General features: G+C 32.5%; 1 protein-coding gene across 1 annotated transcript; it reads left to right on the top strand.

Annotated features, from left to right (window-relative positions):
* Positions 1 to 9,910: 9,910 nt before the first annotated feature.
* Positions 9,911 to 16,843, top strand: LOC149527904 (disease resistance protein L6-like). Its single transcript, XM_089812026.1, has 5 exons — positions 9,911 to 10,072; positions 10,200 to 10,330; positions 10,653 to 10,756; positions 10,962 to 11,228; positions 16,149 to 16,843. Exons 1-5 carry the CDS (start codon positions 9,911 to 9,913, stop codon positions 16,841 to 16,843), a joined length of 1,359 nt encoding a protein of 452 aa, XP_089668152.1.
* The last annotated feature ends 540 nt before the right edge of the window (positions 16,844 to 17,383 follow it).

The raw sequence follows: 17,383 nt of genomic DNA, 5'->3' as shown, positions 1-17,383 counted from the left end.
GACAAGCTGCCTATTAAGAGAGATTTTTCTAATTCTGATACTTGTAATTTTTGTAGGGTTCCTGAAACTGGTAGATGTATCCTTCTTGACTGTATTTTTGCTAAAGAATTATGGAATATGTTTGGCATTGTCTATCCTATTGATGTTACTATTCTTGATATTATTTCTAGGCATATTGATGCTCTTCCTAAAAATACCAATTTATTTTGGAATATTTTGTCGTCTAACATTCATTGGCAGATTTGGAAATGCAGGAACGAGGAAAGGTACCAAGGTAAGCAAAGGGGTCTTACTGAGTTTTTTGTAAAACTCACTTATTTTAAAATCTACTTGCAGGTGCATACTACCATGTTGATTGAGCAAGAGAAATTGAGAAGGTTCCTACATGATGGGTACCAATGGCGTAGAACTTTGGATGACTTGCATGTTTTCACACATGCTTGTAATAGGCTGACCAAGGAGATAAAAGAGAAAGGGCATGCCAAAAAAGAGGAATTATTCATGATGATGCACATTCAAGAGCACAAAAGAATTGTTTGGATGGAGGGCCACTTAGGGTGGATACCATGTGTGGATATGCCCTATGATATTATTGGCTAGATTGTTCCTCTACTCTTTTCTTATTCTTCTAACTTAATGTACAGTGGTTTCTGATTCTTTGTGGTGAGGCTTGGCCTCCTTGTTTTCTCTCGTGGTGACCTTTTAGGTTCTCCTCCTTTTCGTATCTCTTATTTCTAATAGAAAAAAATACCCCCCTCACATAAAATTTTTAATTATTTTTTTTATGAACAATTGTCATTTTAACTTGATAGAGTAAATATAGACAATCATTTGAATTTCCAATCTAGAATTTTCATTTTTAAATTCAAACCCTTTCCAAAATAAATTCTATTTTCTTTCATCTATAGAATGAGGGTTTCTAATTGAGTTTTTTCCTTGATCTTTCGCACACATAAAGAATCAACATGCATACAAAAATTTCACAATATAAAACATTCATCACAAGAATTATCCAAATAGTCATTTAACAGACATGATGAAGACCGAAAGAAAGGAGTGTATTTAAAATATGCAAAAATCACAACCATCTACCTGGACATTGATGCTAATCGCCACACCAAATAAAATTGTAGAGAAATTCCTCCTCTTGGAACCTTTTCCTTTCCAAAAATTCCTTCTCCAAAATTTGCTCTCAAAATTCGCATCCCCCAAAAATGAAACCTCCAATTATGATAAAGAGTTCTTCCCTTAATTGTGGCACTAATTGTATGTTCACCTAGGAGAACTCCATGCTCACCAAACTTCAACTCCTATTAACTTTTCTTAATCATTTATTTATCTTTTCTATGCACATTAATTGAATCATTAAATTAATTTATTTAATTTTCACTTGACTTTTCCTTTAATTAGTCTATTGAATCTTAATCTCATGTGCACTTTATGCAATTAAAATATCTTTATTAAATTCACTTGTTTTATTAATTTCTTATATTTTAATATCATGCATACATCATGCGAACTTAAAACTTTTAATAAATTAATATATTTTTACTTTTAAATTTATTTTCAAAACTTAATTGATAAAATATTTATTAACATAAATAATAATAATATTTAGCATTTATTTAAAAATGAACTCTAATTATATTATTATTAAATTAAATAAATATTATCATGTTCTAAATTTATCTTATAACTTTTATCTTCAAATTTAATTCTTTTTATTTAAATAATTTCCAAATTAATTAAATATTAAAATATCATAATAATTTTTCATTAAATTAAATCATTAATTTAATCTTTTAATTAGACTTAATTAATAGAAAATTCACCAAAGGCTCATAAAACAAAATACAAAAACCCATCATAGAAAATCACATTCAAAATCAATCTAAAGGGTTACAATCATGAATTAATATCATTCGATGCATTCAGAGGGCACTCAACTCGAATACTTGTCCTAATTATCTAGGACAAATGGCTTAATGGTTTTGGATTTGGACTTAAGAATATATCTCCCCTCTCTTACCATTAAGATAATGTGGTAGAGTATGCTCATCCTAACAATTCAAGGAAGTGGATACCCGGTACCTGCAACCTACATAAAATCCACACATGTACAAACACAATATTCTAAGCTAAACAAGCAATGGTGGGAAGTAGTACATCATGTAGATCCTGAATAGCAGGTGACTATGACTCCCTTCCTTAACAACAACAGAAATGCCATACATAAAGAAAACAAACACACACATCATACACATATAGTATGGGGTAAGTATCCATAAGAAAACACATAGGATAATAGACCATCTAACTAATCATCATTAATAACTGAATACACTATAATAGTCATCATGCATACATGAAGTATAGAGTATCATGTAATCTCATCATATAATCAACTAAATCTGAAACAATATCTAATAATTTGAAAGTAATGCTACTAAACATCAAGCATAAAACTAGCCTAAAAGATTTTGGCAATGATAAAATAAATGCAAACTAGGGGTACGCATTACACACTTGGAGGGTTGTGAATCTATGAAAAGTAGCTTATCATCCATTTATTTAGATCCTCTTCCTCCTAAAGTTAATTGTTTTCATTGTTGAATAGTTTCTAGATAGTATTTCCCTTTTTATGCTTGGAAGTCGACTTGTGGAAAAATGTCATGTTCCTATCTCATTCCAAAAGTAATTGGACTCTAGACCTTTGCTTCTAGAAATCTTCTTCCCTTCCAACCATAATGTTCCATATTCTTCTCCATCGATGTCCTTCTTTGTGGGTAGCCATTGAAAGATCACCTTCTGCCATCCTCCCTTGTAACTCTTCCATCTTGCAATCAATTTCCTTCTTCTTTTTAAAGATATCTCCAAAATAATTTTTACTCCACTTGCCAATTTCTCTTCTTATAATTCATAGCTTTCTTGCTATGTGATACATAGTCAATCCTTGTATTCTAGTGTTCCACCAGTAGTTGATTTGGTATTTGAACTAAGGAATCCCTAGAGGAAGGTGTAAGGAAGAATGTCCCATCCCACTAATATTAGCACTCTATCAAGCCTTACTTGAATACTATTACTTCCCATCTTCTAATTAGACCAAGTATATTGGACTCCCTATATGTCAATATTCATGAGGTCGTTTCCACTCAAGAATACCTCTAGATCTTCCATGCTCTTTGACATATAATCTAGGCCACCCTTTTCTCTAAAGGGTATAAGGGGGTGTTAAAATATCCCACACACATGAAATGGGTATCCTTCCAGTTCTTCGTACAGTTAGAAGCTTCATCCCAAAGTTGAAGTCATCTGTCTCTAGTGTTCAGAGCATAGATGTTCAAGAACATCCAATTGTGATTTTCCTCATTGAGGGCAACAACCACAAAATGGGGGTGACAAAGTAGCTCCACTCCTTCAAATTTATTGGGGTTCCACATAGTGAAAATCCCCCTGGAAGCCCCTATTGCTTCACTATAGGAACATTTTTCCCCTAGCCACAAGTAATTGGTCATTTTATTGAAGTTCTATTTACTCATCTTGACTTATTGAATGAGAACTATATCCAGGTGATGATATTTGATCCTATATTTAAAGACAAATTGTTTCTTGGGGCTATTAAAACCTCTATTATTCCAAGAGATTAAATTCATTCTTTACCTCTTTGGGTATCTTCCAAGGTCCTCTATGACCCATTAGCTATGTCTTGAGAGGTAGCCTTTGTCCTTACAACCCTCATAATTGGGGGACTACCAATCCTTGTTTCTGAGCCCACATATGCCTTATATGGCCTTGTGCCTTTCATTTGGGTTCCTTCCAACCCCCTCTATCCCAAAAAGGGTTCCTAGAGTTGAGGATGATGAGTTCAGCTCTTTCATTTGAAGCTCAATACATGGAGTATTAATTGTAAGAGTGTCCTATGTTAGTGAGCCATTCATCTCATCTTTTCCTATTACTGCACTTATGCCCCCTGGCCATCCTTGGGTTGGTCTAGAGTAGCCTCTTCCTCTTCAGTCAAATACTTTGGCATCTCCACCTTCTAGGTCATCATTTTCACAATAGCCTCCATGTGAGTCCCCATAGCCTCCAAGGGATCACTTGAACCATGTGCCTTTTTGATCTACAGTAATCCTGCCTCATGTCTCTCTTTTTGGACTTTTTTCTCCTTCAAGAGATGAGTTGGGTGCGTGTTACCAATCTAAGTCTTAGCTCCTTCTTGATTCATCTATCCCCCTAGCTCTCCCAACTATAGGGTTGGTCCTAGGACATCACCATGGATTCATCAGGATTCGCATCTATGGCACCTAGAGGTTTCATGGGTTCCAACTCTTTATCATTCCATTTCTTAAGTTCTATTTTGCATCTAGAGACCACATGACCATATTGTCTCTAGTGTTGGCAATATAGCTCCATATTCTTGTAATTGATAGCTTGCCTCCACATTCTCCATTTTGATCTCAGAACAATATAGCTAGGAAGCATGTTATTAATGGTTACATTCACATAAAGTTTGGAAAATCCTAACCAATACCTTTTTTTTGTAATAGTGTCCACCTTAATGAACTGCCTAAATCCTCGATCCATTGGAAGACCTTATCCTCCTAGAATCCCAGGAGAAAACCTGAGAGATGAATCCAAACTGGGGCCATTCCCTATAGGTCAACACTGGGGTTGAAATTGGGCTTCCATTTAGCTACAACTAGCATGTGTTTCCCCAACTTCTAGCAGGAACTCACCAAAACCTAGTTTCTATCCTCTTCATTTATGAACCTAAATAGATACATTTCCCTCACCACGGAAGCAATTGTGACCAATCCTCTGAGCTTCTACCTATTAGAGGCATATTTCCTAACCATCTCTATGGTAGGTCTCTAACCCAAAAATCTTCTGACGAGGCTTAGCAAAAGCTTTTGGAAATATTTTCTAGAACCACATCTAGCAAAGAAATCTTCAAGATAGAGTCCACATGCAGCATAGTAGGGGTAACCTCAGGGGTGGGTCTAGAGTTTTTTTTCCCCACCAGCATGCCTTTCCATCTTAGTTTAGGATCAACCATGCTCATATCTGACTTAGGGGCCTTGGGCTCAAAAGACTACATAAATGCCAGATCCTATGGTAGATTCGATGAAGATGAAAATGTCAACTCCTCCCCACGCAAGGTACCCCCAATATCTATGCCTTTTCTATTTGACATGACCAGCCATAATTTGGACAAACCTTATAGGCAAGAGGGGCCAAGTTTTCTCATGTAGTAACAGCCATTAACCACCATTAACAAGTAGAGAAAAGTTGCAAAATTGGTAGTGTGCCACTTGCATTGCAAAGTCTATTAACAGGTAATATAAAGATGTAGATTTGATTAAGTTATTGTTGATATCATTTTATGTTTATATATAATATAGAATTTCTTCTACTTTTATCAACCTTGACCTTTCTATCTACATTAGGTCTTTTCCTATAATCAAATCTTCCTTTTGAATAACAATTTTTATATTATGAAAAGAAAATGTAAATGAAAATAAATAAGGACTAATTAGAACTTTAAAACACAAATACTATTGAAAGTTTTTTAGAGACATTTATCCAAAGCACCAAGCCTACTTACTTATTCTTTGATTAATTCTTCAATTGAGATTATCAAAAACCCAAATTGAAAATGATACTTATATGAAACTCTTATAATAGGCCTGATTTCTATCCCGTCAAACAATAGAAGAAAAATAAAAGAAACTATATATAAATTAAAGGAAAAACCCATTATAGGAGAGCATAAAGGCAAGATACAACCCTTGGTACCCTATTTTTAATTTGTAAATGTTTTTATTAATTTTTTTTTAAAAATGCAATGTGTTGATAGCCTGTGGACAAAATTAAAACATTACTTATGTTATCGTAAAGATTCCAAAGAAAAAGTATAACAATTATCTTTATATTAAAATATATTCTTTTATCCAAATTCAAATAAACATATCTTCACTTACTACTCTATGATAATTTATCTACACTTAAATGCAATACTTCTCTCACTCCCAAATAAATGACTATTTTTCTTTGGATCATAGCCAACTTTTAAAACTCCAACCTTGTAAATAAAATAAGTTCTTATAATATTAATATAATATATAAATAAAGTGGAAATTAATGACCAATAAAATATTGATTCCTGTGTAACCCTAAAAAGGGCTTCTTACATGTGAGCATTTCTCATTATTTCTCTTTAATTTTTGGTGTAGGATAGTGGGTGACAATGAAAATAATAATTCATTTTATTTATTTTACCAAATAGTGAGATTACAATTAATTATAAAGTAATATTAATATTAGAAGTTTAATTGCTACAAAATGATTAAACATTTTGTAATTAATCTAAAGATAAAAATAATAATAATTTTTTTCTGCAATGTTTGGATACATAACTATTTTTTTAGAGACATGTAACATATCATTAGAGTGAAGATAGATCAAATTGTTTAATGGAGGTTTTAAATCAAGTGATTTGTGCATATATAAAAGTAGCTAAAAAGATAGAAGATATTTTTCTAGTGGTAGTACATTTTCAAATTACTTGTATCTTTTTCATTGTAAGTGTTTCCAATGCATTTTGTGACTTTGTTAGCATTTTCATTGTGTATTGTGTCTCTCAAAGATCTATGCACAACTTGTCTATTATATCTAAAATATTTTATTTTTCACATTTAATATACAAACAACTTCTAATAAAATAATATATTACCTTTTACAAATTGCTATGCTATTGCACACTAAGATGCTTTGTTAGTTTGATAGTATATAAGATATCAATTTTGTAATGGTAAGAAAAACATCGATTTTCTCGAACCCAAAAAAAAAAAACTAAGTGAACCATATATCAGGTAAAATTAAATCATGTAATCCTTAACCAAATTGAATTATAATCTTAAACCTAATTAAATACTGCACCAATTTTAACAAAAATTATAATGGTGAGATGAGGGAGGGGATAAAGTGAAATAAAGATAATAGAGAAATGAATGTGTGTGTGTGTGTGTGTGTGTTAGAGAGAGAGAGAGAGAGAAAGAGTAATTAATGTGAGAGATATGTGTGAGTGAGAGAAGAGGGAGAGGGTGAGATATGCAAGTTTGAGGTATATGTTAAGTAGTGGAGAGAGATTATTAGAGAGAGAGAGAGAGAGAGAGAGAGAGTGCATTGAAAGATAGAGCCAAAATTAAACCAAACTAAACTCTAACGACAAAATAATTTTAAATACAATTTAATGTTAAACCTTTCATTAATTTATTACATAATAACCCTAGCCAAAAGTGAACCCTATTAGTGATTAAATGTTGACCCAAATTGAATCATAACCTTAAACCTAATAAACCTATAAACGGTAATGAATCCTAAACATAATACTAAATTAACTAAAACCCATATCCTTAACACCAAACTAATTTTAACCCTAACTATAAACCTCAATAAACTTAAACTCTAAACCTACTCAAAAGCCTTGACATTTTTTAGTGTTAAGCTAAGCAACTACAACCCCAAACCTACATTAGATTACACCTATTTGTCAAATTAAAAAATATGTCATATACATAATAGAATTATATGAATTCATATTGTAATATAATAATATATAATAAATATTAGAATGGTATTCTCTTAACATCCCTTGCGGATGCTATTAGCTCTATATAAATATTATATATTTATACAATATATATAGAGAAAACTGAGATATAGGCATTAATTTGTACAGAAAAATATATTCATATTAAAAAATTAAAATCTTGATATCTCTTGGCTTTCTCTATATATATATTATATAAATATATAATATGTATATAACTAGTTTAAAAAAATAAAAAATCAATGTGTTGATAGCTTGCGAACAAAATTAAAACATAAATTAAATAATTATAGACTACTAAATGAAATATCATCAATAGTTTATTACATATCTAATATTTTATAATAAATATACATATTATTCTATTTATATAGTTCTTATTGTATTTTACATATAGTTCCTAAACATTACTTATGTTATTCTAATTAAAGATTCCAAATAAAAAGTATAACAATTATCTTTATATTAAAATATATTCTTTTATCCAAATTCAAATAAACATATCTTTCTATGTTAATTTATCTACACTTAAATGCGATACTTCTCTCACTCCCAAATAAATGATCATTTTTCTTTGGATCATAGCCAACTTTTAAAACTCCAACCTTGTAATAAAATGAGTTCTTATAATATTAATATCTTATATGTATAAAGTGGAAATTAATGACCAATAAAATGTTGATTCCCGTGTAACCCTAAATAGGGCTTCTTACATGTGAGCATTTATCATTATTTCTCATTGATTTTTGGTGCAGGATGGTGCATGATGACAAAAAAATAATTCATTTTTTTTCTTTTACCAATATGTAGTGAGTTTACAATTAATTATTCTTCACACATAAGGTAATATAATTAAATTGGTTTAAAGATAATATATTTACATTAGATTCTAATTTATCCTTAGGTTTATTTAGATCATAGATATTAGTAGTTTAATTGCTATAAAATACTTGAACATTTTGTAATTAATCTTAAGATAAAAATAATTATAATTTCTTTTCTGCAATGTTTGGATACATAACTATTTTTTTAGAGACAAGTAACATATCATGAGAGTGAAGATAGATCAAATTGTTTAATAGAGGTTTTAAAACAAGTGATTTGTGCATACATAAAAGTAGCTAAAAGGATAGAAGATACTTTTCTAGTGGTAGTACATTTTCAAAGTACTTTTATCATTTTCATTGTAAGTGTTTCCAACGCATTTTTTGACTTTGTTAGCATTTTCATTGTGTATTGTGTCTCTCAAAGATCTATACACAACTTGTCTATCCTATCTAAATTATTTTATTTTTCATATTTAATATACAAACAACTTTTAAGAAAATAATATGTTACCTTTTACAAATTTCTACACTATTGCACACTAAGATGCTATTGTTAGTTTGCTACTATATAAGATATCAATTTAGTAATGGTAAGAAAAACATTAATTTCCAAACCTACAATAAAATAAAATCTTAGTGAACCAGAATGATTAATGTATGAATCCATACACTGATCATAACTCTAACAATCTATCTTAATTTGGCAGCAGACACAAAACTGGTTGGATACTCTTATGTTATCCTAGGTTGTATCGCTCTGTAATATTCCCTTATCCTAGGTTGAAAAGATTTGGTCTCGAAATAAGATCCCAAAAATACACATTTAAAAAGCTTGATGATTCAAATAATCCACTGGATTAGATCCTAGTCAATAGTAAGAGAATGAATCAAGAGCCAAAGGAGAGGGAAACGATAATGAAGTAAGATACGACAAGGAGAGGGAAACGAGGACTCGCACGCCAATCCATTTGAAAGGGATTCAATTATTTTCGTCTGTGCATGTGGAATTTTCTTTTCTTACTTTGTCTAGTTATTCAAGGAAAGCCATTTTTGTGTTGACAATGAAAAAGCTTAGGAACCTCCAAATACTAATATTTTAATCTAATGGCTCTCTTCCCATAAAAGACGGGGAACAAACAATAGTGGAAGTGCAGTTCAACGGCCACTGGTGCAGAACACTGTACCGATTTATCCGGCAAGTTGCAAAAGATGCTTTCGCACCTGCTTTTTTTTGGCAACAGGATAGCCGTTGCCTTTTTTCGTTTACCTTTTGTATTTTCTTTTTGGCAACATCTATTAAAGACCGTGAATCTCCTCTTTTGTGCACATACATCTGTTTTATCCAAAGTCAAATCTCATTTACACAGCTTCCCTCTTTCATTAATTCAGTGAGATTCAAATGGGCAACACTTGCTGCTGCTGTTCAAGCTCTGCCGTTGGTCAAGTAGATTATCAAGATTTTTTTGATAAAATGGCGGCAGTGGCAGAGATGAGTCACATTGATGAATTGATTTCTTACATAGACGGGCTCTTAACTGCCGGCCTTGCCAAGACCAATCGGGTGACTGCTTCTCTCAATTCGAGCGGCGATTTACTGGAGAAGATATTGAAGCGATCTGAACATATATGCAAGGTTTACAGCTATTCTAATTCAGAAAATTCATTTCCTTATCATAGTTAAGCTTCTTGATGTACACAATTGAATGTATTGACGTACAAAGAAATTACAATTTTTTTAAAAAATATGTTTTTGGGTGCAGAAGAGCATTGTTCCAAATCTTAATCGTGAAACACTGGTATTTGTGATTGATGTGACAAAGCAAGGAGCATCGCAGATTCAGTGGGTGGGAATAGCGCTGTCAATTGTGGGTTTTGTGTTGGAAAGAATAGAGTAAGTTTCTTCCTACAGAGGTGAATGTATACAACTCCTCAAATACATGTGTAACCTTGCAAAATACATCAAGCGATTGGAGGATCATTTGGATAATCAAGAGAAACTGAAGGGGTTCTCCAATTCATAGTAGAAGCCTCGCTCCTCTGCATATCGCAAATGAAGAATCATCCGCTTTCCAATTAACTCATAGCCATGCATTGTCAATTTTCTTTAGTCACCGTGTGTTCGTATTTCGAGTCTTGAATGATTGAAAATCTTTATTTACTTTTGATGGGTAAATAGGTTTTTCGGTGCTCCGGTTCCGGCTGATGATTTGCAGAAATTACGGAGAGGACTCGGAGCTCACAATGGAATCAATAATTGCTGTGCTAGATAGGATTCCAGTTGTGTTGCCTCCATCCCAGGGAAGAACTCCTCCTGCAGGTACTATTTTCCGTTTTATTAAATAGCCCTTTGTTTATGAGGCTGAAACTAAGAAAATAAAAAATGAATAATATAGTTATCATATATTTTTATATATTATTTTTTATTTTTCTAAATAAATGAAATTATTCATTCATTTTTATTTAAACAGATATTTTTTAATTTATACAGATTTTCTGATAAATTTGATTTGTGTTTGTTTTAGTGGGTATCGAGGAAGCAACTAATAGTGTTATTGAACTTCTCGATATGAAAGTTCAATCAGTTAAAGCAGTGGTTATTTATGGTCATGGTGGGATAGGAAAGACTACTTTAGCAGATACAGTTTTCAGCAAACTCGACCTTCAGAACTATAAATATTGCAAGGTCTATTTAGAACAGAACTGTTCAGAGACTGATTTGAAAGTTGCACAACAACAAATCTTAAGAGACCTTTATGACCCTAATATTGCCTTCAGGAGTTTGAATGAAGGTCGGGAACAATTGTCCAAATATTTTAAAAGAGCAATCCTCTAAACCTGTATTTATTTTTGTTGACAATGCATTGAAGCAAAGTGACCTGGAAAAGCTACTACCTATTAGTGATGTTAAAAATAATGTTTATTATAATAGCTGGGCATTTAATGCACAGTCCAGAACTTTCTACTTGCTTCTTGGAGCCTCTCTCTTTGTGCAAAATGTGAATTTAAAATTATGTAGAAATCTCTAGAGTGCTTCCTTTCTTGAAGCTTCTCAAGAACCCTCTAGAAATATGTATGAGCTCTATAAATAGAGCATTCCTCTCAGCTGTAATAACAAGAAGAAACTTTATAGCTCTTTGATATATTTGAGTTTTGCTGCTCTGTTTTTAAGCTCTGTTTTTATGCTCTGTTTTTCTTTCTTTGTACTGCTGTTTTAATTCATCATGGTATCAGAGCATTTTCAGTTCTTTGGGCTGTGAATATATGATGCTTTTGGAATGAAGATATGTGCTTTCCTTGTGTGAATCTTTACATTTGCAGGCTGTAACTAAGGAGTGAACAACAGTTTGGTTTGGGACAAAAAAACTACATCAAAGGAAGGATATTGCAGCAAAAGAAAAGTTTTTTTTCTTCAACAAATTGGTGAGATTTTTTCAGTTTCAAGCTTGGGTGTTCAAGTTCTTAAATATCTTTCATTCTCATCCAAAAAAAAAAAAAAAGGGAGAGAATTTAACAATGGAATCACTTGGTGTGACTTTGCCTACAGTTAAATTAAATGGAAAAAATTATTATGATTGGGTATCTCATGTTGAAATCACTCTAACCCTTCAAAATTGTTATGATATTGTGACTGGTAGTGAACAAAGGCCTACGAATCCAGGAAATGATCAAGATAATTGGGATAAAAGGGACAAGAGGGCAGCAGCACTAATCAAGCTTACACTTTCAGAAGAAGTTTTTCCAGAAGTTCGTAATGAGAGAAGTGGAGTCAAAGTTTGGGAGATTTTGAAAGATTTATATCAAAATCCAGGTGATGTATGGATCTTATCTCTCACAACTGAATTATACAATTTGAAATTATCAAGCTCACAAGAGATAGTCCCACATTTAAGTAAGTTAAAGGAAAAGAAAAATGAGCTTGCTTCTCTTGGAAAAGATATAGATAATAAAGATTTTGTGCAAATTATATTACAAAGTCTTCCAAGATCTTATCAATCATTTATAAGGGGTTTAGATACTGCAGATAAATTAAAAAGTATTAAATCAGAAGAATTGTGTGCTAAGTTGGTTCAAGAAGAGAAAAGACAAGTTAAAGAAAAAGAATCATTTGATGGTGAATCTCAAGCATTTGTAATGAAAGGAAAACAATATTATAAGAAGTCACAAGAAAATGAATCTAAAGAAAGAAATTGGAAGAATGAAAATAAGAGTATTTCATATATAGATCATAATAGAAGTAAATGGAAATGTCATTATTGTGGTAAAATGGGTCATAAGGCAAATGAATGTTTCAAGAAGAAAAGAGATGTAGAAAAGAAAGTAAATAATTATCCAAAATTAGGAGATTCTAAAAGAAATGCATTTTGTGTTGCACTTAAAGAAAATAATACTTCCAAAGAAGATTGGGTTATTGATTCTGGTGCTACACAACACATGTCTCATAATGAGAATCAATTTGAATCAATAAGTGAAAATAATATAGAGAAAATATATTTGGGGGATAATAGTGCTTTAGAAGTTAAAGGGATTGGTAATGTCAAAATTGATAATTGTTTGTTCAAAAATGTGAAATTAGTCCCTGAATTAAAAACAAATCTGCTTTCAGTATCTCAAATTGCAAGTCAAGGACATAAAATAGAATTCTACAATGATAAGTGCTTAATCAAGGATGTCAATGATAATTATAGAGTCATTGCAATTGGTAAAATGGAGAATGGATTATATAAATTTCAAGAATTTACTTCTAAATGTGGAGATAAACATATGTGTGCTATTGCTCAATATGATGATATGAGCAGGATATGGCATGAGCATTTGGGGCACATCAATTTTCAAAGTCTCAAGCTTATGGAGAAATTACAAATGGTGCATGGGCTGCCAAAGATATCATTAAGCCCTAAGGTGTGTGAAGGATGTGCAATGGGAAAACAACATGTGGAAAGTTTCCCTCAAGGTAAATCATGGAGAGCAAAAACTCTTCTACATCTAGTCCATAGTGATGTAATGGGTCCTTTCAAAACATCATCAATTGGAGGATCAAGGTATGCCCTCACTTTTATAGATGATTATAGTAGAAGAATTTGGGTGTATTTTCTACAAAAGAAAGATGAAGTGTTTCAAAAGTTTAAAGAGTTTAAAGCTTTGACTGAAAAACAAAGTGGAAAGTACTTAAAGATACCAAGAACTGATAGAGGGACTGAATACATGAATAAAGCTCTTTTAGATTTTTGTAAAGAACATGGCATTAAAAAGGAATCAACTGTCTCTTATTCACCCCAAAAAAATGGTGTTGCTGAAAGGAAAAATAGAACTATAATAGAAATGGCTAGGTGCATGCTTCATTCTAGAAATCTAGAAGCTAAATTTTGGGCTGAAGCAGTTCATACTGCCGTATATATCTTGAATAGAACACCTACTAAGGCAGTTTTGAACATAACACCAGAAGAGGCATGGAGTGGAAGAAAGCCTACAGTATCTCATTTTAGAATTTTTGGTTGTAAAGCATATGCTCACATTCCTGATGAAAGGAGGAGCAAACTTGAAAGGAAAAGCGAGAAGTGCATAATGGTTGGATATAGTGAGGAATCGAAAGGATATAGGTTATACAATCCTAGAACTAATGAAATCTATATTAAAAGAAATGTATGGTTTGATGAAGATGTTAAGAATGATAATTCTCCAACATTATCTTTCTTTCCAATTTTGATTGATGAAGAAAATTCTACCAATAGTCAAAGTCAAGGTGTGCAAACCACTACATGGGATGAGACTCAAGAAAGTGATAATGAAAATCCAAAAAAATTTAGAAGCATCAAAGAAATTTATCAAGAAGGTCCTAGATATATATTTGCTAACTATGCTGTTATGACTAAGGTGATGCAGGTTGACACTCCAAACACATATGAAGAAGCAAAAGGAAAAGAAAAATGGGAAGAAGCTATGCAAGAAGAATACAATTCTTTGATGAAGAATGGAATATGGGAACTAACAACACTTCCAGAAGGCAAAAATGTGGTTGGTTGCAAGTGGACCTATAGAACCAAATTTACATCAGATGGAGCTATTGAAAAATACAAAGCAAGGTTAGTGGCTAAAGGTTTTTCACAAGAAGAAGGTATAGACTATACTGAAACCTTTGCTCCAGTAGCTAAGATGACTTCCATTCGTACAATAGTTGCTTTAGCTGCAAAGTTTGGTTGGAAAATTTTTCAAATGGATGTAAAAAGTGCATTTTTGCATGGTGACTTAAAAGAAGAAATTTATATGCAACAATCACCAGGATTTATTAAGTATGGAGAAGAGAATTTGGTGTGTAGATTAAGAAAATCACTCTATGGTCTCAAACAAGCACCAAGGGAATGGTACTCAAAAATTAATAAGTACTTCCTAGAAGTTGGATTTAAAAGAAGTAATGCTGATCCAAATGTGTATGTAAAATATTGTGATAATAAGGTTGTTATCATTGTATTGTATGTGGATGACTTAATTATTACAGGAGATCACACACATGATATTGAGATAACTAAAAATCAACTCAAACAAGCTTTCGAAATAACTGATTTAGGACTAATGCACTATTTTTTGGGTATGCAAGTATGGCAAGAAGAAGGAAGAATCATGCTCTCTCAAACTAAATATGCTCTTGATGTACTTAAAAAATTCAATATGAGTGATTGTAAACCATGTAATACACCATGTGAAATAGGAGTAAAGTTAGGTGCTAACTATACTCAAAAGAAAGTGGATGGAAAATTATATAGGCAGCTTGTTGGAAATCTTTTGTATCTTACTATAACTAGACCAGATATTGCATATGCAGTTGGTATTGTATTGAGATACATGGCAGATCCACACATTGAACATTGGAAAGCGGCTAAAAGAATATTAAGATATATTAAGGGTACTTACCAGCTTGGCATTGAATACAAATATGGAGGAGAACCTACTTTAGTTGGATATACAGATTCTGATTATGCAGGTGACATTGATGATAGAAAGTCAACTTCAGGATATATCTTCCATCTTGGATCAGGACCGATTTCGTGGAGTAGCAAGAAGCAATCAACAGTGTCACTCTCATCTACAGAAGCTGAATATATTGGTTTATCAAAGGCGTCTCAAGAAGCATTATGGCTTAGGAGGTTACTTGAAGAATTGCATCATCCACAAGACTCTCCAACAACAATATTTTGTGATAATCAAAGTACTATCAAGCTAGCAAAAAATCCAGTATATCATGCAAGGTCCAAGCATATAGAAGTGCATCATCATTTTGTTCGAGATCTAATTGAAAGACAAGAGGTGGAGCTTCAATTTTGCAGAACAAAAGATCAACTTGCTGATATATTTACAAAAGCATTGTCTATTGTAAAATCTACGAAATTTAGAGATCTATTGCAGCTCAAAAATGTTCCTACTCTCTCCAAATAAACATTATGGGGGGGTGTTAAAAATAATGTTTATTATAATAGTTGGGCATTTAATGCACAGTCCAGAACTTTCTACTTGCTTCTTGGAGCCTCTCTCTTTGTGCAAAATGTGAATTTAAAATTATGTAGAAATCTCTAGAGTGCTTCCTTTCTTGAAGCTTCTCAAGAACCCTCTAGAAATATGTATGAGCTCTATAAATAGAGCATTCCTCTCAGTTGTAATAACAAGAAGAAACTTTATAGCTCTTTGATATATTTGAGTTTTGCTGCTCTGTTTTTAAGCTCTATTTTTATGCTCTGTTTTTCTTTCTTTGTGCTGCTGTTTTAATTCATCAAGTGACCTGGCGTCACTTCCACCACAGAGTAGGATTCTTCTTACGACAAGGAATCTGAGTGAGACTTGTAGTCTTTCATGGCCAAGAGTCGAACTATGTCATTATCCAGTACCTTGTCTTCCACAAGACAAGGCACGAGAAATCTTGTGTGAGTTGGCTTTAGATAGTGCCCATGCAAGTTTTGACCCCACCATAGATATTGACGGCCTCCTCAAAATATGTCAGGGAATTCCACTGGTATTGAAAATGGCAAGACCGAAATTACGTAAGCATAAAGAAGATGTGCGAACTTGTAGAGAGACAGTTGAATATCTCAAGTCATCGCTGCTACAAGGAGGAGAAGCCGAATTAAGTGAGCGCATGGTAGACTTCGTTTATAATCGCTTGGATGCCTCTTGTAAGGAGGAATTTCTTGACATTGTCTTCTTTTATTGTAATTGGGAGCGAGAAAGGGTGGTCTCTAGTGTTGGAGCGACAGAGTTTGAAGAGCTTCAAAGCGCAGCACTTGTCAATGTTACAGATGAAGGCATGGTGAATGTTCACGATATAGTGAAAGCACAAGGGAGAATGCTGTCGAGAGATGGGGAGAGAATCATCGACTCACAATCTCTCACTCATGCTCTCCGAGATGAAGAGGTGTGATTTTTTTATTTTTAACTAAATTTATAGATTTTGTTTAATATAAACAATTTAACAATCAAAATTTTGCATATAACTTTATAGAATCAGTTATGGGAAATATTTTAAAGATCAATTAGTGCTCTACATTTGATTTACTTTTGAGTTACAAACATTTTTGCAGAGCATAAAGAAAATAAAGGGGATTGCTCTTGATGGACCATTCGAACTGGAAGCACATCATCTCAACTTGATGAAGAGATCTTGAAGAGTTTTGAACGTGACAAAATCAACAAGAATATAGTAAATGGAGAATGCAAAGGAGCCTTTGAAAATCTAAGGTTGCTTAGCATCGAGAATCATAATAATTACTCACGGATGGATGTAAGCGAACATCCAAAATTATTAGCAATTATTTTGACAAATAAAGACGGCCTCTACATAGACTCCGAAGATCCCGACTGCCCTGAGGCAAGATCTAGAACTTCTACCTAATTTATATTATTATTTATGGAAAAACAAATTAATTTTAATATTTTTTTCAAGACATTGCTAACTCCAAAC

This window comes from Cupressus sempervirens, unplaced genomic scaffold (assembly GCF_028749045.1).
Source record: "Cupressus sempervirens isolate cs-2001-9-10 unplaced genomic scaffold, ASM2874904v1 CseChr00c100005_01, whole genome shotgun sequence".
NCBI classification, from domain to species: domain Eukaryota; kingdom Viridiplantae; phylum Streptophyta; class Pinopsida; order Cupressales; family Cupressaceae; genus Cupressus; species Cupressus sempervirens.
Note: the sequence above shows the minus strand (reverse complement) of the source record. Positions and strands in the feature narration are given on the sequence as shown.

What these genes read in the sequence shown, in the direction of transcription:
- LOC149527904 (XM_089812026.1), top strand. Translation starts at nt 9,911, where the DNA reads ATGGCGGCAGTGGCAGAGATGAGTCACATTGATGAATTGATTTCTTAC. An exon ending in GGGAAGAACTCCTCCTGCAG is followed by an intron (nt 10,757 to 10,961) that starts GTACTATTTTCC and finishes TGTTTGTTTTAG; the next exon opens with TGGGTATCGAGGAAGCAACT. An exon ending in CTTCAGGAGTTTGAATGAAG is followed by an intron (nt 11,229 to 16,148) that starts GTCGGGAACAAT and finishes TCTGTTTTTAAG; the next exon opens with CTCTATTTTTATGCTCTGTT.